The sequence below is a fragment of the Carcharhinus amblyrhynchos genome, chromosome 3 (genome assembly GCF_965287045.1).
Source record: "Carcharhinus amblyrhynchos chromosome 3, sCarAmb.v2.hapA, whole genome shotgun sequence".
Classification (NCBI taxonomy): Eukaryota; Metazoa; Chordata; class Chondrichthyes; order Carcharhiniformes; family Carcharhinidae; genus Carcharhinus; species Carcharhinus amblyrhynchos.
This window is the reverse complement of record NC_137326.1, coordinates 61,615,592-61,639,354: the sequence shown is the minus strand read 5'-3', so window position 1 is coordinate 61,639,354 and position 23,763 is coordinate 61,615,592. Positions and strand designations below refer to the sequence as shown.

The window sequence follows — 23,763 nt, the reverse complement described above, 5'->3', positions numbered from 1 at the left end:
GAGAGGTTGGTGGAAGCAAATTCAGTTATGTATTTCAAAAGAATATTTTCCATAGAATCCCTACAGTGCAGAAGGAGGCCATTTGGCCCACGAGAAGCTGCACCTACCCTGACAGAGCATCTTACCCAAGCCCTATCCCTGTAACCCCACCTATTTATCTCACTAATAGCCCTAATATATACATCTTGGAACACTAAGGGACAATTTACCATGGCCAGTCCACCTAATCTGCATATCTTTGGACTGTGGGAGGAAACCCTGAGAAACCTACTCAGATATGGGGAGAATATGCAAACTCCATGCAGTCACCCAATGTTGGAATTAAACCCAGGTCCCTGGCGCTGTGAGGCAGCAAAGCTAACCACTGTGTCACTGCATCATCTTTGTTAATTATTTGAGCGTAATATTGCAGAGCTAAGGGAAAAGGCAAGGGAATGGGACCAGTAGAATTACTCTTCTTGAGAGCCTGGGATGGACCAATCTGTGCTGTAACCACTCTCATTCTTCATCTGGCAACAAGGAGACCTGGAAACTACAGACATTTGGATCAAGGTATCTAAAAGTTTAAAGTTAATTTGTTGGTGTCACAAGTAGGCTTACATTAACACTGCAATGAAGTTACTGTGAAAATCCCCTAATTGCCGCACTATGGCACCTGTTCGGGTACACTGAGGGAGGATTTAGCATATTCAGTACACCAAACCAGCACGTCTTTCGGACTGTGGGAGGAAACCGGCATACCCAGAGGAAGCCCACGCAGACGCAGGAGCATGTGCAGACTCCGCATAGTGACCCAAACTGGGAATCGAATCCGGGTGCCTGGCACTGTGAGGCTGTAGTGCTGATCACTCTGCTAGTGTGCCACTTCAGACCCACCATGCCACCCTAGGTGTGTGCTGCGTTGGGCAGTGGCTACTTTTGTAGTTCAGAGTTTTGGTCGCTTTGCTTAAGGAATGACATACTTGAAAGCAGTTCAGAGAAGGTTCTCATTAGGCTGAGTCCTGGAATGAAGGAGTTGTCTCATGCAGAAACATTGAGCAGGTTGGGCCTATGTAGAAGAATTATTGAATCTACCGTGCAGAAGGAGACCGTTCGGCCCATTGAGTCTGCGCCGACAACAATCCCACCCAAAACCACACAGATTTACCCTGCCAATCCCTCTAATGTACACATCCCGGGACACTAAGGGGCAATTTAGCATGGCCAGTCAACCTAACCCACACATTTTTGGACTGTGGGAGGAAACCGGAGCACCCGGAGGAAACCCACGCCAACGTGGCAAGAATGTGCAAACTCCACACAGACAGTGATCCAAGCCAGGAATCGAACCTGGGTCCCTGGCACTGTGAGGCAGCAATGCTAACCACTGTGCTACTGTGCCGCCCCGAGAGATGATACTGAAATAAGATTCTGAGGGGACTTGGCAGGGTAGATGCTGAGACAATGGTCCCCCTTGTGGGGGAATCTGGAACTAGCTAGCACAGTTTAAAAATAAGGGGGCATCTGATTAAGACAAAGATAAGAACTCTCTTCTCTGAGCATTGTTAATCTTGGAATTCTCCACCCAGAGAGCAGTCGAGTCTGGTCATTTAATATATTCAACTCTGAATTAGACAGATTATTGATCAAAAAAGTCTGGGATTATGGAGCCAGACAAGAAATTGGCCATGATCTTATTGAATGATGGAACAGGCTTGCTGGGCAGAATGGCCTATTCTTGTTCTTATTTCTTTGTTCTCAAGTCAATTGCATATAGTATATACAGCAACGACCTGATTGCACTAAGTTCATTAAGGGAGTCCCTTTTATGTCCTAGTTTATGCAAGCTATTTGGAGCTGAGCCCAGGTATGTCATTGGGATCTTAATTTAGCTCTTCGCAAATCTATGAATCCACATATTAGACCATAAGCTAAGGATGGAGCATTTGCAATCATCTTCGGCCAGAAGCACCAAACAAATGATCCACTTTGGCCTATTCTTGAGGTCAACATTCTGCCAAATTGGTTCACACCATGTGACATGAAGGAACAGCTGAAGTCATTTGATACAACAATAGCTGTGGGCCCTGACAATGACCTGATAGTAGTATGGAAGATTTGTGCTTCCGAACTTGTCACACTTCTAACCAAGCCGTTCCAGTACAGTTATAACACTGTCATGTACCCGAAAACTTGGGAAATTGTCCAGGCTCGTCCTGTTCACATGCACCAGGGCAAATCCAATCTAGCTGATTACATTAACCTACTCTCGATCACACCATCTACCACCTTAAACACTAACTCCCTCACCACTGATGCACAATATAACTGTGTCCCCCATATACTGCAGGAACTTGCCAAGCTTTCATTGGTGGCACCTTCCAACTTTGCAACCGTAGTACTGGAAGGACAAGGTTTATAAACACAATGGATCATCACCACCACTTGCAAGTTTCCCCTCCAAGCCACAAACCATATTGACTTTTTTTTTATTCGTGGACATAGGTGTCGCTGTTTGGCCAGCATTTATTGCCCATCTTAAGTCACCCTTGTTCAGAGGGCACTTCAAAGTCAACCACATTGCTGTGGTTCTGGATTGACATGTAGGCCAGCCTAGGTAAGGACGGCAGAAGGATGAGTTGGAACTATACTGCTGGTCCTTCACTGTTGCCTGGTCAAAAACCTGGAATTCTCTTCCTAACAGCATTGTGGGTGGACCCAAACATGATGGACTGCAGCAGTTCAAGAAGGTGGCTCACCACCACCACCATCTTGAGGAGACTTGGGGATGGACACAATGCTGGCCCTGATTGAAAGCTCACACCCCTTGAAAGAACTTATCAGTAAAGCGGTGTGAAGTGCTGGCAACAGTGGTATCAGATCAAAATTGCAATGTAATAAACTCACTGACACTCAGTTTGGGTTCTGCTGGAAACAATCATGGACCAAAGAACTGAATTCAGAATTGAGAGTGAGTCAGGGCAGCATTTGACCAAATTTAGTATCAATATTAAACTGAATGGGAATCAGCGGGAATAATCTCCACTGGTTGGCAATTAGGGCACAAAGAGCAATGTTGTTGGTGGCCAATTATCTTAACTCCAAGACATTGCAATTCAAATTCCTCTGAATAATACCCTATGCAAACTGTCTTCAGCTGCTTGGCTATTGATATCCCCCCGCCCCACCCCCCCAATAATGTCAGACGTGAAGATGTTTGTTGTCAATTGCACTGTGCTCAGTACCACTTGGGATTCCTCCGATACTGAAGCAGTCCTTGTTCACATGCACCGAGTCCTGGACAACATTCAGGCTTGGTAAGAAACGTTCACACCATGCTTGCGCCAGACAATGACCATCTCCAACAAGAGTGACTTTCAATGGCATTGCTGTCACTGAATGTCTCACTGTCAACATTCTGGGGTTTACCATTGGACAAAGGCTTAACTGGGGTAGCCATATAAATACTGTAGTTAAAAGTGTGGGTCACAGGCTGAGTATTCTGTTGCAAATAACTCTCTCTTCCTGACTCCCCAAATATGTTGACCATTTACAAGTCGAGGATGTGATGGAATACTGTCCACTTGTCTGGATGAGTAAATCCAAAACAACATTCAAGAAGCGTGACACTATTTAGCACAAAGCAGCCTGTTTAATTAGCATTCCATCTGCCACTTCAATCATTTTTTCCCTCCATCACCGGCGCACAATGACAGAACTGTGCATCATCTGCAAGATGCACTGCAGCAACTTGCCAAACAAACCTCCTTTAATGGGGGTGGTAAGGTGGCACAATAGTTAGCATTGCAGCCTCACAGTGTCAAGGACCTGGGTTCAATTCCCATCGTGGATCACTGTCTGTGCAGAGACTGCACATTCTCCCTGTATCTGCATGGGATTCCTCCCACAGTCTGAAAGACGTGCTGGTTAGATGCATTGGCCCTGCTAAATTCTTCCTCAGTGAACACGAACAGGCATGTAGGGAATTTTCACAGTAACTTCTTTGCAGTGTTAATGTAAGCTTACTTGTTAGACTAATAAGTAAGTTTAAAATTTTCAAACCCACAACATCTATCACCAAGAAGGACATGGGCCGCAGGTGCTTGGTAATTCCATAAACTGCAAGTTCCCCTCCAAGCCATACTCCATCTTGACTTGGAAATATATGTCATTCCTTCACAGTCAGGTCAAACAGCATTATAGCTGTCTTTTCACCAGATGGACTACAGTGGCCTTAAAAAGGCAGCTCACCACTATCTTCTCAAGCAATTTGGAATGTGCAGAAATTGCTGGCCTCGTCAGCAATGCTCACATGAAAGAATAGAAAAAAGTTTCTCAATGTGAAAAATGTCACTATTGTTTGCGGAGGTTATCATCTCAGGCTCTAGCTGTGACCCAGCTGTATTAGACAATTTTCAACAGGTAGTTCTTCTCAGGCATGTGGAATTCCCGCTGAAAGATGCCAGTTGGTGATTGTTCCTTTATTTTGTCTACTGCTTCACTAAGACCAGATTTTTCAGGATCTGGATGATTGCAGAAATCTGAACTATCCCGTTATTTATATTGAGCATCTTTGAACGCCAAGACAATTACTTGTTTCCTATGGTTCAAAGACCCGAAGAAACCCAGCAGTTTATAATTAAGCTAATTGTCAAGTGCATTCAATACTGTTGGGTTCTTGCTGAAAAGAAGTCGAATAGTTTGGCTGAAGCTCTATGCTAATTCCTGGGCTTTGTGTTCATGTTCAGATCGGTGATATTCCTGGGTGATAACTCACATATTTGTCAAATATTCTTGGAGTCAATCTCTGCAGACCATTTGTTGTTGATAGTTGTGACTTGCAAACAGGACCCGTCCTCTGAATTTGGCAGCTCTTCTCCAGGAGAGATCAGCGAGGATTGGTAAATCACTCATCTTTAAAGGATCACTTGCATTCTTCAAAAGCAATAAAAAATTTGTATTATGACACCATCTCTCCCTTCTGGGTAGTGTAAAGGATGCATATCCTTGAAGATGACCTTACAGCAGCAACCTACATTTATATAGCATCTTAGACATAGTAAACTGCCCTAACGTGCTTCACAGCAGCATCATCAAACGAAGCCTGATACCAAATCACTTAAGGTTATACTAACTCGGGTGACCAAAAGCTTGGTTAAAGAAGTAGGTTTTAAGGAACATGTTACGAGAGAGTGAGATGCAACCAGGTGGAAAGGTTTGAGATACAAGCTAGGTCATAATCTTATTTGTTTAATTGTTTACTTGCCAGCTAATTTTCTGCTCGGTAAGCTTCCAAATTTAATCAAATAATGAGCATTAGTGCATGACAGGAGCATGTGGATACAATCAGAGCAGCTCAAGAAATTGTACGTGAACCTTTTACTGAGCATTGTTTCCATGCAGACTTATTCTGTTAATGGTCTCCATTGAAATGCATTATTCCTAGAGGACTGAATAAGTGTATATATCTTTTAAATAGATGTTGTCAAGAATTTTGGCACTCTGAAAGTGTACAGTACTATTCAACTGGGTGTTATATCGCTCAAAGTTAATTGAGAGCAATTTCTGGACTGAGTACTTGCTTGTAGACTGTTCGTACAGTCCACACGCAACAACAAAAAAACTGAACTTACGATGGCAATGCTTGGCTTTAGATCACAGCTAATTTTAAAATGATGCTTCTGGGATGACTGATGAATTAATTTATTTCAGACCAGAAGGTAGTAGGTGTCAGTATGTCATAACCAAAAATTCTTGAATCTAGCTGGAGTGCATCTCTGTTACTTCCATTTTTTATAAATATGGCTGTCAAACCAAATGAATTTGGCATTGTGCACCTGGTTGGGAGAGGATGCAGAAGCAGCAATGAATTGCTTACAAACACAAGTACACTGCACCAAATTTCTGAATGCTTGCATGTAGTAAACTGACCCCACTGATAACACTGAGGTTATCAGAGAACTGGCAAAAGTGGTGATTTAAAAATCCATCTGCATAGGAATCAAAAATGTATGGAATTGTACTGAAATTTTTGGAAGAAAATCTGCTGGGAGATTTTGGCCTTATCCTCAGTTCTCAGTGTCTCCAGAGGAACATTACTCAGAGCTTTAATGAAGTCACAGAATGTTTATTACATTGACTGACAATTAGATTCATGGGATTTCAATAGATATACACATTGCACACACACCTTTCATGAAGCTCCCTCAGTGCTAGGATTGTGTGTAAATCACTGTAAACTGCAAGAATGCTCTGACCTTCAACACACACACATTTCTTGTAACACAGGCCTTTGATTCAATGTGAGATGTTGTTGCAATGTACTGTAAGGAGTAGCTGTGTGAGCGACTCTGGACTCATTTGTATTTCAATGAATATTTGAAGCAGAACAAGATGCAGGTGAAGGGGAGAGAGTGGGCAATGGGATTTGTTCAGACTGTTTAGGAGCTGTCACAGACTCTCTTTAGAATCTCTGCAGTTCTATACTTTCATATCAGTGAAAATATAACGCTTAAAGAAATGTAGCTTATGCAGTGTAATTGGCTACACCTTTCATTCAATGTAAGCTTTCTGGATGCATCAGACAGAGAAGATGAAACATTTACAATCTGATTAATTTCTAGTTAGTGCGATGAGGAGACTGCCTTGCAGCTCAGTGACAGCTCCCTTTGGGGCAAGGATCCATCTGCCTCTTGTCTCCAAATCCTCCTCCATTACAAGGTCAACCTGCGTATTTTCTTTGACTTTTATTTTTAGCAGTTGCTTTGGTGAAACAAATGTAATCACGCCTGCAGTGTAGATTTTCAAACTGGAGACTGAATTCAGCATGATCTGAGAGGGTATCAGGTTTCCTATCATCCTGGGACCAAACGTACCATTCACCGCAAGCATTGTGTTCCAAGAATGCTACATTTAACATAATATTATTTCTGCTGACATGGCTATAAATTCATCCTGTACCAAAGTATTAGAAGTAAGAACAACATAAAAAAACATCATTCATCCTCATTTCTTCTGCCCCTGAGCTGAAGATTTCACAGGGATCGGCCAGTCTGCATATGTTGCACACCAGTGGCAGTTAACTTCAAACTGATATTAAACATTATAGAATCAAAGAATCCCTACAGTTCAGAAGGAGATCATTTGACCTGTCGAGTTTGCACTGACTCTCCAACAGAGGAACCCACCCAGGCTCTATCCCTGTAGCCCCATATATTTACCGCATTAATTCCCCCTAACCTAACATGTTGGAACACTGACAATCTGCCGTGGTCAATCCACCTAACTGGCACATCTTTGGACTGTGGGAGCCACGTAGGTGTTGTGGCCTTCAAGGAACTGCAAACTTACACTGAGGTCCATCTGAGCAGCAGAATAATAGATTCTGTATTCCTGTTGTTATAAAAGAGCGCAGTATCTGAAGTGTGCCTTACATCCAGCTCGCGATCAATCCACATCAACCTAATATTTCAGATGTCACACTCCAAAGTATCACAAATATTCTTTACTAAAAAAAATTGGATACACTGGTCTCCAATATACAGAATCCTCTAATTAACCTCAGGCTGCACGTAAAACAAGTTGCTCTACAATGGACCTGCAGACTTTTAAAAATTCATTCATGGAATGTGAGCATCACTGATGAGGACAACGTTTATTGCCCATCCCCAATTACCCTCGAGAAGGTTGTGGTGAGCTGCCTTCGTGAAACACTGCAGTCTATATGATGCAGATACATCCACAGTCCTGTTAGGGAGGGAGTTCCAGGCTTTGGACCCAATGACAGTGAAGGAACAGTGATATATTTCCAAGTCAGGGTGATAAGCTAGGGGTTCAGACGGGGAGGAATTCCTAAGATGTGTATTGGAAGGGTCCTTGGAGCAGTATGTAGATAGCCTGACTAGAGAGGGGGCTATACTGGATTTAGTTCTGGGCAATGAGCCGGGTCAGGTGGTTGAGGCTGCAGTAGGTGAACATGTGGCTAATAGTGACCACAACTCTGTCTACTTCAGGATACTAATGGAAAAAGATGAGTGCTGTCCTAAGGGGAGGGTGCTAAATTGGGGGAAGGCTAGATACAGCCGGATTAGGCAGAAGCTTAGGGATACAGACTGGGATAGGCTGTTGGAGGGCAAGTCCATGTTAGGCATGTGGGAGTCTTTCAAGGGAAAACTGAAATGGGTGCAGGAAAGGCATGTGCTGGTTAAGAGGAAGGATGGGAAAGGTAGGATTAGAGAGCCATGGATTACTAGAGATATTGAGGACTTGGTCAGGAAGAAACGAGAGGCATATGTTAGGTCTAAGCAACTGGGAACGGAGAGAGCGGTGGAGGAATACAGAGAGTGTAGGAGGGATCTCAAAAGGGGAGTTAGGAGGGCAAAAAGGGGGCATGAAATGGCTTTGGCAGGTAGGATTAAGGAAAATCCAAAGGCATATTACTCCTATGTTAGGAACAAAAGAAGTGGCTGGGGGAAGAATCGGTCCCCTTCGGGACAGAGGAGGAGAATTGTGCTTAGAGCCAAAGGGAATGGGGGAGATCCTGAATGAATACTTTGCGTCGGTATTCACGAAGGAGAAGAACAAAGAAGAACAACAACCCAGCACGGGAAACAGGCCCTTCGGCCCAACGAGCCCGCGAGGGAGCTTTAGACCAATTGAAGGAACTATCCATTACGAGGGAAGAAGTGTTAGGGCTTTTAGGTAGCATTAAAACTGATAAATCTCCGGGACATGATGGCATTTATCCTAGGCTGCTTAGGGAGGCGAGAGATGAAATTGCTGGGCCTCTGACGCAAATCTTTGTCTCTTCTTTGGACACAGGTGAGGTCCCAGAGGACTGGAGGATAGCGAACATGGTACCGTTGTTTAAAAAGGGTAGGAGGGATAACCCTAGTAACTATAGGCCAGTGAGTTTGACGTCAGTGGTAGGCAAGTTGATGGAGAGGATTCTTAGGGATAGGATGTATGAGCACTTAGAGCGTTGCGATCTGATTAGGGATACGCAGCATGGCTTTGTAAAGGGAAAGTCTTGCCTTACGAATCTGGTAGAACTTTTTGAGGAGGTGACAAAAACGGTCGACGAAGGACGAGCTGTTGATGTCGTCTATATGGATTTCAGTAAGGCGTTTGACAAAGTCCCTCATGGTAGATTGGGAGAAAAGATTAAGGCTCATGGGATACAGGGACAGGTATCTAGATGGATTGAGAACTGGCTTGCTAAGAGGAGACTAGTGGAGGGGTCCTTTTCTAGCTGGAGGTCTGTCACTAGTGGTGTGCCGCAGGGCTCAGTACTGGGACCTCTTTTTGTAGTGTATATAAATGACTTGGAAGAGGGAGTAAGTGGTGTGATCAGCAAATTTGCAGATGACACTAAGATTGGCAGGCAGTGAGGAGCAATGTCTGGCAATACAACAAGATATAGATGGGTTGGTATATTGGGCAGACGTATGGCAACTGGAGTTTAATCCTGATAAATGTGAGGTGATGCATTTTGGCCAGAATAATGTAGGGGGGAGTTATATGATAAAGGGTAAACCTATAAAGAGTATAGAAACGCAGCGGGACCTGGGGGTGCAAGTGCACAAGTCTTTGAAGGTGGCAGTACAAGTGGAGAAGGTTGTGAAGAAAGCTTGTGGTATGTTAGCCTTTATAGGAAGAGGTGTAGGGTATAAGAGCTGGAGTCTAATGTTGCAGTTGTATAAACTGGACCAGATGCTGGGCAACACGCCAGCTCAGTGACTATCACTGTTTGCTGTGCAGACACATGGATTTGGGCCAGTGTCTGTGGGAGTTTGCGCATTCTCCCCGTGCTTGTGTGGGTTTTCTCCGGGTGCTCCGGTTTCCTCCCACACCCCAAAGATGTGCTATTAGGCTGATTGGAGGTAATAAATTGACCCTAAATTAGTTTCCCTCAATGTGGAATGCCAAAGCATAGATAAGGGTCATGGGTGGGGGGGACTGGTAATGTCAAAATGGTGGCGCGGGCTCGTTGGGCCGAAGGGCCTGTTTCCTGGGCTGTTTTTGTTCTTTGTTCTTTATAAGTGACTTGGAGGGGAAATTGCAGGAAGTGGTGTTCCCATGTACGTGTTCCCCTTGTCTGGGTTTGGAAGGAACTATTGGAGATGTCTTAATGTGTTGCTGAGTGTATCTAGTCTGACAGTGGTAGTGCAAGTGACTATTTAAGGTGGCGGATGGCGTACTGATCAAGCAGGCGGTTTTGTCCTGGATGATGATGAGCTTCACAAATGTTGTCGAAGCTGCATTCACCCAGGCAAATGTAGATGCTGGACAGGCTTTGGTAAGTCAGAAGGTGAGTTACTTGCCGCAAGATTCCCAAACTTTGACCTGCTGTTGTAGCCACAGTATTCATATGGCTAGTCCAATTCAGTTTTGGGCCAATGGTGAGCCCCAGGATGTTGATATTGGAGGATTCAGTGATGGTAATGCCATTGAATGTTGGGGGAGATTGTTAGATTCTGTCTTGTTACAGATAACCTGACACTTGTGTGGCACGAATGTTACTTGCCACTTACCCTAAACCTGAGTGTTGTCCAGTCTTTATGCGTGTGGGCATGGACTGCTACAGTATCTGAGGAATTGTGGGTTGTACTGAATGTTATGCAATCATCAGCTGATACCATCACTTCTAACCTTTTGATGGAGGGAATATCATAGATGAAGCGGTTGAATTTGGCTGGGCATAAGTAACTACCTTGAGGACCCTCTGCTTGTTGAGGTGCAATGACTTACTTCCATAACCATCTTCCTTTATGCTAGGTATGACTCCAGCAAAAGGGAGAGTTTCCTCTGATTTCCATTGTGTTCAATTTTATTGAGGCTCCTTGATGCCACAGTCAGTCAATTACTGCGATAATGTCGTGGATAGTCATGTTCACTTCATTTAACCTCTGAAGCTTCGTCCTTTTATCCATGTTTAGACCAAGACTGTAATGAAATCTGGAGCTACGTGATCCTAGCAAAACCCAAACTAAACATCTGTAAGCTGCATATTGCTGAATAAGTGCTGCTGAAAGCACTATCGATGTCGCCTTCCTTCACTTTGCTGATAATCAAGATTAAGGGAAAGTGGTGGTGTAGTGGTATTGTCACTGGACCAGTAATGCAGAGGCCCAGGGGATTGATTGCTCTTGGGGCCTCTGTTCAAATCCCACCGTGACAGATGGGGAAATTTGAATTCAATAACAATCTGGAGCTTAAAAGAATGGCATGAAACCATTATCAGTTTAAAAAATCCCACCTTTTAGTGATTTGGTTTATTATTGTCACATGCATTAGTAGACAGTGAAAAATATTGTCTCTTGCATGCTATATAGACAAAGCATACCATACATAGAGAAGGAAAGGAGAGAGTACAGATTGTAGTGCTACAGTCATAGCTAGGGTGTGGAGAAAGATCAACTTAATGCAAGGTAGGTCCGTTCAGAAGTCTGATGGCAGCAGGGAAGAAGCTTTTCTTGAGTCGGTTGGTACATGACCTCTGATATTTGTATCTTTTTCCCGACAGAAGAAGGTGGAAAAGAGAATGTCCTGGGTGCGTGGGGTCTTTAATTAAGCTGCCTGCTTTTCCGAGGCAGCGGGAAGTGTAGACAGAGTCAATGGATGGGAGGCTGGTTTGCAAGATGGACTGGTTGACTCTTAAAAGCCCTCTGAAATGGACTAGCAAGTCATTTGGTTCAAGGGCAATTAGACATGAGCAATAAGTGCTGGCCCAATCAACAATGTCCACATCCCATGAATGAATTTTTAAAAATTGATGAATTGGATTTGTCCTGCTTTTTGTGGACAGGTTATACCTGAGCAATTTTCCACATTGCTGGATAGGTGCCTGTATTGTAGTTGTACTGGAGCAGCTTGCTTGGAGGACTAGCTAGTTCTGGAGTCTTCAGTGCTATAGCCAGATGCTGTTGGGATCCATACAGAATGATATATGCAGTGCTTTGATCCTTTTCCTCATATCATGTGGAATGAATGAAATTGGCTGAACTGTCTTCTGATACGCTGGGGACCTCTGGAGGAAGCCGGGATAGATCACCCACTCAGCAATCTGGCTGTGGAAGCCCTGTCTCTCCCTTAGGCTGTTACAAGTTTTGATGGATGCCTGGATTATAAGAAATGTCTCTCTCTTTACATTCTCCTGAGGGTTATTTGTTCCTTACCATCACCTTGGAATCTGGCCTTGTATTTTCAAGTGTTTCAGTTCAAATAGCAAAATTTCCAGTCAGTTGAATGTTGAAAAACCACATTTTCAAAACTAAAGGCTCATAGCTCACAACAGGAAGCAGGATTATCTACTGGACTGATGTGATCCTTAAGTCCAATTTTTATCATCTTTCTCCCACCCAACAGGGGAAGGTTTCAGTTTCAAATTGGCTACTATTTATAGCAGCATGATTGAAATGACAAACTCACTTTGTTAGGGAGTTCAGAACAGGCAAAAAAGCTCCCTCACTCTGCAGAGTTCGAGACACGCAGCAGTGTCTGAGAGGAGTCACGGTGAGTAATCACAGGCACATATCAAAGTCACTTCACACCAGTAACTGAGAGTGGCCCTCAACAAGTTACTGGTTAGTATTGTAATCATTAATAAAAGTTCATGTCATGAGTCTGGATCTTCACTGCTGTACATATTACAAATGGTGACTAAGTCCCTGTCTGCGCGATGGATGAAAACACTTGTTAAATTATACTGCAATCAATTGGGCTCTTATTTATTAACTATCAGCTTCTAATTGTGGAAGCTGTTGTATGGGATATGAATCATGTTCTTTTTTCTTCATTAAAGAGATATCCATTGATTTTACCAGAATTAGATTGTCCTTCCATCTGAATTTCCCCCAGATTTGTGAGTATAATCACGATTGCAGATATATCTGAACCTTGTGTAGTTCCTGCCCTTATATTTGTATTCTATTCTTCTGACCACATGTACACCATCTTTCAGTGACAATGTATTATTTCCTTGGTTATGTTTTTGTATTAATCTCTCCCAGTGCAGTTGCTTAACTAACTGTACAGTACATTCTGTTTGCTGTGAAATTTAATCCGCACTCACAGGGAGATAAATGCTTTTTGTTTCACTGAGTTACAAAACATTTATGCACTTGCTTGAGTATTATTTTGACATAAAATATACAGTATAAGACAATACAGTACATGGCAAATTCATATTCCAACACCACATGCTGTCATTGTATATACAAACATGGAGGGCCTGATACACTTTGGTACAGTTGGGTCGTGTTGCTAATTAATGCATTGCAGACCATTCTGTGGTTGGCACTTGGGCTATTCAGGGTCTCAACTGGTGCACAGGCCCTGTAGAGGTTTAGAAGAGTTGAAGGGGTTTTAGAAACAATGAGCACCCATAGGTTGCCTTTGCAATTTGAAATGTGCAATGTTTGGGAAGGTCCTGGTGCTCCTTCAATTCAGATACACCCTGTGCATCACCTGCATCACATGTATTTGATCATTGTATTTGTTATTGGCAGGTTGAGCAATTCCATTTACTTCATATTCCTTGGACATTTCTCTCTCCAAAAGAACATTTAACTTCCCTTTTAATCTATTTGGACTGTCCATTTGAACTCTTTATTCTGACAATTAAATAATTCTTGGTAACATATTGCATAAGCATTCAAGAATACAAAATAAGAGCAGGAGTAGATTATATAGCCCCTCAAACCTGCTCCGCCATTCAGTGCTCTCATGGCTGATCTCAGGCTTCAACTCCATTTTCACACCCACTCCACATATCTCTTAATTCACTGAAGGACCAAACATTGGTCTATCCCAGCTGTAAATGTGTTCAGTGAAGGAGCCCTATGTGATAGAGAACTACAAAGGTTCACAACCCCTTGATTCAAGTAAGTTATCTTCATCTCAGTTTTAAATGATTGGCCTGTTATCCTGAAATTCTGCCCCCCCCTCACCCCATGTTTTCATTTCCTGAGCAGCAGAAATGATCTCATAATGTCCACACTATCGAGCCTTTTCAGAATTTTGTCAGTTTCATTGAGATCAATCTCAATTGTCCTGAACTCCAGAAAATATAGACCCAATTTAATCAGCCTCTCATCGGAGGTCAGTTGCTTATTCACCAAAATGAATAACTTCAGAGTTCCCCCACATCATACTCCATCTGCTATCTTGTTGCCTAACTGCTTAACCTGTCTCTATCTCTTTGCAGCCTTTTTGTGTCCTCCCCACAACATAGAACATAGAACATTACAGCGCAGAACAGGCCCTTCGGCCCACGATGTTGCGCCGACCAGCTTTTAAAAAAAAACACTAACCCACTAATCTAAACCAATCCCATTTCGTCCATAAACCTATCCACAGATCTCTTAAACGCCCCCAAACTAGGCGCATTTACAACTGCAGCTGGCAGGGCATTCCAGTCCCTCACCACCCCCTGGGTAAAGAACCTACCCCTGACATCAGTCCTATAACTACCCCCCCTTAATTTAAAGCCGTGCCCCCTCGTGCTAGCTTTCTCCATCCTAGGAAAAAGGCTATCACTATCCACCCTGTCTAAACCTCTAATCATCTTATATGTTTCAATAAGGTCCCCTCTTAGCCGCCTTCTTTCCAGCGAAAACAACCCCAAATCTCTCAGTCTCTCCTCATAGGATCTCCCCTCCATACCAGGCAACATCCTGGTAAACCTCCTCTGCACCCTCTCCAAAGCCTCCACATCCTTCCTGTAATGTGGGGACCAGAACTGCACACAATACTCCAAGTGCGGCCGCACCAGAGTTGTGTACAGTTGCATCATGACACTGCGACTCCTAAATTCAATCCCCCTACCAATAAACGCCAAGACACCGTATGCCTTCTTAACAACCTTATCTACTTGATTCCCAACTTTCAGGGATCTATGTACACATACACCTAGATCCCTCTGCTCCTCCACACTATTCAAAGTCCTCCCGTTAGCCCTATACTCAACACATCTGTTATTCCTACCGAAATGAATTACCTCACACTTCTCCACATTAAACTCCACATTAAACATGGTATCACTGGCAAACTTTAATGCATTATCTATTCCTTCATCTAAGTCAATAATGTAGCTCAGGTCCCAGACTGTTTTTTGCAACATCTCGTTATTCAGTAGCTGTGATGATAGCGTGCCTTTAAGAAATGTATTTGTATCATATTTCTTGTGAGAGGTATGTTTAAAATTCAGCTCTGGTTTACAAGGTGCTGACTTACATGCAAACCAGGTAGCTCCATGCTAAGAATGCAGGAAAATAATTGATTTTCGATAATGGGATGTTTGTTTTAATCTGAGTTAATGCATTTTTGTTTATTTAGGTTTTCCCCTGGGTTTTCAGAGTAGGATTTGATTAGGTTGATTAATAAGAGACAGAGTCATGTGCTAATGGGAGAAGCTAAGTTTACAGTGTCTGCCAATTTGAAAAAGCCTTGTTTATGCCTACTCTCTCTGTATTCTATACAATAGTTGTTAACCATAGGGTGGCATGGTGGCACATAGATTAGCACAGCTGCCTCATAGCATCAGGAACCTTGGTTCGATTCCAGCTATGGATGACTGTATGGAGTTTGCATGTTTTCCCCATGTCTGCGGTTTCCCCCCACAGTACAAAGATGTGCAGGTTAAATGGACCGGCCATGCCCCTTGGTGTCCCAAAATGTGTAGGTTAGAGGGATTAGCAGGGTAAATATGTGGGGTTACAGGGATAGAGCCTGGGTAAGATGCTAAGTTGGAGAATTGGTACAAATCCAACGAGCCAAGTGGCCTCCTTCTACACTGTAGGATTCCATAATTCTATCCGTAAACCAATCCTCTATCCAGAGGATTCCATTCCTTTTCCTCTATTCCACCTGACTTACTTTCTTACCCTTACTTGAGAACTATTATATTTGATTTAGTTTGACAACTATTGTATTTGATTTTACTTTGACTCTTCAGTAGAACATAGAACAGTACAGCTCAGTACAGGCCCTTTGGCCCTTGATGTTGTGCTGAGCTATGTCCGAACCCGAGATCAAGCTATCCCACTCCTTATCATTCTGGTGTGTTCCATATGCTTATCCAATAACCTCTTGAAAGTTCCTAAAGTGTCTGACTCCACTATCACAGCAGACAGTGCATTCCACAATCCAACCACTCTCCGAGTAAAGAATCTACCTCAGACATCCCTCCTATATCTCCCACCGTGAACCTTATCGTTATGCCCCCTAGTAACAGCTACACCCCCCAAGGAAATAGTCTCTGCATGTCCACTGTATCTATCCCCCTCATCATCTTATAAACCTCTATTAAGTAGACTGAGCCATTTGCCTGGAACAGTTACTTCAGTTCCTGTCGGGATCTCAGCTCAAAGTTGCTAATCGAAATTCTTTTCTTCCTTGTTTTCAGCATCCAACGAGCAACAGCCGTGCTCTTGGCTGATCCCTGCTTCCAGCTGAGATCAATACAATATCTTCTTGGAGAAAATGAGCTCGCAGCCATAGGAGCAACATCCCCACCAACAGAGAAGAAGCATTTCTCCCTCCAAGCATGTGAGTATAGTAGTCTTTGGCACTGAGACCTGACACTCTAACCATTATATTATCTTCTTGTACAGAGCTTCTATCAGACAGAATCTATCAGCAGTCTAGATTTGATTCAGAAGCACAGTGAGTTGGTGGAGGGGAGATGGGAGGTAGTATGGAAGGGTGCAGTATAGGTCACTGTGTCTTTTATTATGTCCTTGTTGGTTAAAATTCTGTCTTGTTGAGAAAAGCTGGGCTTGTTCTTACAGCAGGAACATTAAGGGAAGATATGGGCGTCATGGTAGCACAGTGGTTGCTGCCACACCGCGCCAGGGACCTAGATTCAATTCTGGCCTCGGGCCACTGTCTGTGGGGAGCTTGCACGTTCTCCCAGCATCTGCGTGGGTTTCCTCTGGGTGCTCTGGTTTCCTCCCATGGTCCAAAGATGTTCAGGTTAGGTGGATTGGCCCTTAGTGATAGGGGACTAGCAGGGCAAATGTGTGGGGTAATAGGATCGGGTCTGAATGCGATTGTTGTTGGTGTAGACTCGGTGGGCCGACTGGCTGTCTTCTGCACTGTAGGTATTCAGTGTTTCAATCTATATCGAGATGCTCAAAAGTGAGGGGTTTTCCAAGAGGGTCAGGAATTTTTCATTTATTTGTTCACAGGATGTGGGAGTTGCTGGCTAGGCCAGTATTTATTGCCCATCCCTAGTGCCCTTGTGAAGCTGGTGGTCAGCTGTCTTCTTGAACTGCTGCAGTCCCTGAGGTGTAGGTACATCCATAATGCTACTAGAGAGGAAATTCCAGGATTTTGACCCAGTGACAGTGAAATCAGGATGGTGAGTGGTTTGGATGGGAAATTGCAGGGGGTGGTGGGGCATGTAAACACAGGGCATGTATTTACTGCCCTTGTCCTTCTAGATGGTAGCAGTCATGGATTTAGAAGCTGCTGTCTAAGGAACTTTGGTGAGTTGCTGCAGATTATCTTGTAGATGGTACTTAAGGCTGCCACTGTTTTGTCAGTGGTGAAGGGAGTGAATGTTTGTGGATAGGGTAGCAATCAAGTGGCCTGCTTTATCCTGGATGGTATTAAGCTTCTTTAGTGTCATTGGAGTTGCACTCATCCAGGCAAGTGGAGAGTGTTGAATCATAATCCTGAAGCAATTTCTTTCAGGCAGCCAGTTAGGATCTGGAATGCACAACATGAAAGGAATCAGCTTCAGTAATAACTTTCAAAAGGGAACTGAATATAACATTGAAATTTGCAGGGGTGTGGAGGAAAGGAGTAATTGGGTAGATAGCTCTTTAAAACAGCTTGTGTAAGCATGATGCGCCAAATGGCCTCTTGCTGTACTGTTTGATTAAATTATTATAATCAAACTGGTCAGAGATCTGAAGTTGGTAATATGTTAATTTATAAAGCCACTGCTATGAGGCTGGATGCTAAAGGAAGTCCTGCAGTTATGGATTGATGTAGATTTATTATTTTAAATAAAACAATGACTAAATGATTTGTTCACAAATATTTACCAGAACAGTGGGAATACCCCCCATGCTCCTCTTTAAATAGTGCCATGGATTATTTTAGGTCCACCCAGATGGGGAAATGGGGCCTTGGTTTAACATTTCATCTGAAAGCTGGCAACTTCAACAGTGTTAACAGTACACTTACCCAGTAATATACAAAAGTGTAAGCTAGATTTATATTGTTAAGTTCTCTGGACTGGGGCTTGAACCCATGACCTTTCTCACTGAGGTGAGCTATCTCTGAGCCGTGACTGACACCTTGATGTCTTCAACCCTAAAGGACAAACCGTTTAAAATAGTTTGTTTTTCACAATATCTCCCAAGTGCACTTTGTTTCAGGGTGTGTCCTAGTTAAACTGGATGCAGGGTGCTCCTCTCAAACAACATGACATGGCATCTATCATTGGCCACTGTCTTTGTTTGACTCCTGATAAATTGCTCTTTCGTCAGAACCAGCATTTCTGAGAATGTAGAGGTCACAATGGTGATGCAGCTGTCTGAGCACAATAATGTGCACATATAAAGCACATCAGAAGATCTTAATGATTTGGCTTGAGAAAAGTTCTGTACTATGGTATGTTCTGATCAGATCTCCCCCTATCTGAGTTTGTAGTGTAAAGCTTGGGCTTCCCGAACCTTTCCTTGCTGCTGTGTGGATGACTGGCGCACAGATTATTGATCCAGTGGTGATGAGGCAGAGAAATCTATGTCCAGGCCAGGTTTTGTGACTTGAAGAATAACAAGGACATTGATATTGCTGCTCTTGTAATGTACCTTGCCCAAATCGGTCTGTTAAGTTGGTGCTGTGCATACTTGTCGATGACACATATTACAGTCAAGTCAGTTGGTACTGGATAGTAATTTCAATGATAGGGTGCTAATTTAACAAGCTGCTCTGGCCTGTACGCTGTTAAGTTTCTTAAATGTTGTTGTATTTGCACTGTTCGGCTGAACAATAGCAAAACTCTTCAGCCTCCTGCTTAATGATGGATACTCTTATAGGAGTCAGGAGGTGAGCCTGTCATCTGCAGCTCAGTCACTGTCTCGATACTTTACCTGCCTCTGTTAATAGAGGGCTTTACCTTTGACCTCAGTCTTGAAAGAATGTACACAGAAAAGACCATTCCACCGAACAGGTATGTGTTGATATTTATGTTCAACACAAATGAACTTTCTCTCAACTTACTTCTTCTCACCCTTTATCAGTATATCCTTCTATTGTTTTCTCCTCATGTACTTATCTTTAACTGCAATTATATATTTCACTTCAGCCACTTTGTGTCAGCAGAATCCACTGACTCACCATTCTTCTGAATTCTCTCACACTTGGTTGTATTGAAATTAATTTGCCAACTGCATGCCCATTATGCACGTTGCCTTGTATTTTGTTACAATCTTCCTCCATATTAACATGAATATGGTGTCTTCTGCACAGTTTAATGTTGTAATTCCGACTCCCCGGTCCCAAACTGAAAAGCAGTGGCCCAAGCATTGATTCTATAGAATGCCACTCCCCACCTTTGGCCTGTTTGGGTGACCATATTTAATCATTACTCTGTTTCTATCCAATTTGTTACGTATTCAGTTACTTGTCATCTAATTCCCATACTCTGACCTTAGTCATGGGCCTACAACAGAGGCCTTATCTTAGGCCTTTTGAATGCCTCTTGCATGGGGTCCTTGGTACCATGTTCAGTCTAATACCTCCTTAACATAAAGGGCAGCAACTTGCAGCTCTTCTGAAATTCAGCTCTCTCATCCATATTGCACCAAGCGAGCATCTATGAATAGGTTATAAATGAGTTAATGTTGCTTAACGTCACTACTGGTGTTCCATCACTTTGCTGATAATTGGATGAAGGTGTATAAGCCGTTGTGAAAATGGCAGACCTGCACAATTCTCCACATGATCAAGATGTGCCACAGTCATAGCTGCATTGGAAGTGTTTAATTAAGTGGGTATCTAACAGTGCCAGTCTTCAGCACTAGTATCTAACAGTGCCAGTCTTCAGCACTATAGTTCCATTGTTGCCTTCTCTGTGTGCAGTACACACAGCTGCTGCTTCTTAATGCCACAGGCAGTGAACTGATTTACTTGGTTGGTGGCTTCTATGAGGGTAGCTCCGACAGTAAATGCTAAAGTGGAGTTATCCACTCAGCACTTTTGGCTGAAAATGCTCACAACTTCGTTTCTGAGCTCTATCATGGAGGCAGTCCATGAACAGCTCCTCCTATAAGATGCTTTATTTGCTACCACAATTTGTGACTATATGTGGTTGGAACACAGCTCTGTCTGCTGACACACTGTTACAGGATTGTTTACTTCTGTCCATTGCCTACTGCAGTCCACAGCACACTGCAATGCAGCCTCACTAATGTGGCTCCTCAGTCTCAACTCTGGTGCTGCTTCTGGCACTTGCTTCTACACTCCCCATTAGACCAGGGCTTTTAGTGAGGGATGGCAACCTAATAAAATATACAGTGGCCCTGCGTCTGATGGATGGCTGGTTTTGAGCTGCTGGCTCTTTGTAGTAAAGAATTTTATAATGTCTTATGAGCAGAGTGAATAGTGTGGCAGATTTGGCCAACTGTGATAATATAACTGTGACAACTGTGACAGATAACACTGAGAACCTATGTGAAGTTTGCATGTTCTCTATCTGCATGGGTTTCCTCTGGGTGCTCCAATTTCCTCTTACATTCCAGAGATGTGCAGTTAAGTGGATTGGCTGTGCAACATTGCCCCTTATTGTCCAAAGAAGTGTGGGTTAGGTGAATTGGCCACATTAAATTACCCCTCCGTGTCCAAAGATGTTAAGTTTAGGTGGATTAATCATGGTAAATGTACTTGTCCCTTCATGTCCAAAAATGTTTAGTTTAGGTGGATTAACCATGATAAATGCGTAGGGATTATGGGGATAAAGGGGGGGACATGATGCTCTTTCGGAGGGGCAGTGTAGACTTACCTCCATCTGCAGTGTAGGGATACTATGGGATCAAGCAAGGGGATGCTGAGTGTCTTCAACATATGGGTATAACCTGATGTGTTTTTAAATGTTGTCATAAAGAACAACATGTAGGTGAGAAACAAAGGGAGCTAAGGATCGATTATTGGGCTCTCCAGAGATAACAGTATGGTTATTGGGAAGAGAATCCATTGCAGAAGATTCTCTGGTGGCAAATTGATGAATAGGCAAGGCGAGCTCCTCCCAACTGGAAGACAGAGGTGAGGCATTGAAGAAAAATGATGGAAAGTTTCAGATGGGTTGAGGAGATTTAGTTCAAAATGGTGGTAATCACATAGATGATCATTTTGACTTTGATAAGAGCTGTTTGGATACTGCGGTGAGGCAGAAATCTGATTAGAGAGAAAAAGTAGACAGCAACATGTTCAATGACTTTGGAGAGGAAAGGAAGGTTGGAGATAGAGTCTGAAAAGTTGGTGAGATCAAGTTTACATATTCGGAGGAAGGAGTGATCCCAGAGGATTTGAGGGGGAGGGGAAGAGTACCTGTGAAGAGAGAACTATTAACAGCATCAGTAAACATGGAGGTCAGGAACAGATATTGGCTGGTCAGCAGTTTGGTGGAAGGAGAGTTGAGGGAACAGAAGATGGGTCTTATGAACAAGATAAACTTGGAGAGTACTGCAAGAAGCAGGTTAAAATCTAGAGAACGATTTGAGTTTAGGACTGGGGAAGCGAGCAACATTGGGGGAGATTTGAGATGTGGGCTAATGGGACACAAGTAAGGAGGAGGAACAGCTGAACAGCTACTTTCATTCAATCTTTGTGAGGATAAAAGACCTCACATGGAGATGGTGAGCTCGAAGGGACAAGGGTAAACATGAGTAGCGTGGTTATCTGGAGATTCATGATTTTGGAAAGGGTTCAAAGGCACTGATCTCAGAAGTGACAGAGCAAGAAGAGATGAGATGGAGTTTTAAAATGCTGAGGATAAGAAGTTGCTAAGTACAGAAACTAAAGGAGGAAATCAGTGAAACTATCTCAGTGAGGTACTTGTGTGGACAATAAAAAGAAATAATTAATTGAGAGTTGGGAGTATTGGTACAAAGTGAGATACTCAAGGGAGGTAAGAGGAGTAGGAGGACAGACCAAGATCTGATTTAATCATGAGGGCTACACTATTGCCATGATAGTTTGAGCAGGGCAGTGGTCAAAGATTGGACAGGTGAAGAAGCTTCAGTGAGTGGAAATATGACATGTCTCAGCCATAGCTCCATCAAGGCCATGATGCTAATACATTCGCCTACAACAAACTCATGGCTGGCAAGGGTTACATAGAGTTCCAGGATCTTTGCTGTCTGCAGCTCTAAATAAAAGTTTATTTATTAGTCACAAGTAAGCTTACATTAATACTACAATTAAGTTATTGTAAAACTTCCCTAGTTGCCACGCTCTGGCGCCTGTTTGGGTACACTGAGGGAGAAGTTAGCTTGGCCAATTCACCTAATCTGCATATCGTTGGACTGTGGGAGGAAACCGGAGCACCCAGAGGAAACCCACGCAGACATGAGGAAAACGTGCAAACTCCACACAGACAATGACCCATGCCAGAAATCAAACTAGAGTGAGGCAGCAGTGCTATCTGCCATGCCACCCGTCACCTATTAACCCCAAATCTATTTTTGCTGTGAAAACAAATCAGTGGCATTGAAGCTAAATACACCATGAATCTCTGGTCTTCAGTGTGATTTTATCTCTGTTTTCAGTGGGAAGTGGATTTTCTGTGTCACATAATTACTATGATGTGGATGTGCCGGCGTTGGACTGGGATAAACACAGTAAAAAGTCTGACAACACCAGGTTTAAGTCCAACCGATTTATTTACACTCACTAGCTTTCGGGTTAGTCCCTTCGTCAGGTGAATGGAGAGTTCTGGCCTCAGACAGAGCATATATGCTCTGTCTGAGGCCAGAACTCTCCATTCACCTGACGAAGGGACTAACCCGAAAGCTAGTGAGTGTACTATCAAATAAATTGGTTGGACTTAAACCTGGTGTTGTCAGACTTTTTACTGTTATCACATTATTACTTGCAGGCTGAATTTTTTATCCTTTTGTGGGATGTGGGCATCGTTGACAAGGTCAGCATTTGTCCTTGAACTGAGTGACTTGTTAGGCCATTTCAGAGGGGCAGTTAAGAGTCAACCACATTGGGAAAGTCAGGAAATGTGGTATGGCCTACAGACTGGCACTATCAACAGGGGACCTGATGAGGTGGGCACTCCTGCACAAGTGCTAACCTGAATAGCAGTAACTTGCAAGCTGGTAGCCCCTGCGCACACCTCCCCCCCGCCCCCCAAACTCTCTCACTGAGCCTTGCAAAAACCCACCCAGCAACCATTAAATATAAATAAGGCTCCCAATTACAGTGTGGTAGCCTGACTTTCAAATGCCTCTCCAAAGCAGGACATTTTTGTGCATCTTGCTATTCTCCATCATAAAGATGGTGACAGGATGATAGGTGCTCGTTGGGATTGTATTTTGCAATTTTTAGGGTTTACTCTCTCATCCCCACCACTAGCTGCCTGCTGTCCGCTATGAGAGAGTTATTTATCTTGCCTTGTATCTATATTTCCTCACATCAGGCAGTGTCCTACTGAATCTATGCTGCAGCCTGTATGTTGCCTTAACAGTGAATTGACAGTGGAGTCCAAAACTGCGCACTGTCAGCTGTGAGCTTACTAATGTTTTATGTGGATTCATCAATGAT

The 23,763-nt window shown here is 43.3% G+C and overlaps 1 protein-coding gene across 1 annotated transcript in view; it reads left to right on the top strand.

Annotated features, from left to right (window-relative positions):
- rnf123 (ring finger protein 123) overlaps nucleotides 1-23,763 on the top strand; it is a 394,669-nt gene that overhangs the window by 334,451 nt on the left and 36,455 nt on the right. The window contains exon 36 of the mRNA XM_080184629.1: nucleotides 16,385-16,527. Coding sequence (XP_080040755.1) covers nucleotides 16,385-16,527 — 143 coding nt within the window. The remainder of the gene's footprint in view (nucleotides 1-16,384; nucleotides 16,528-23,763) is intronic.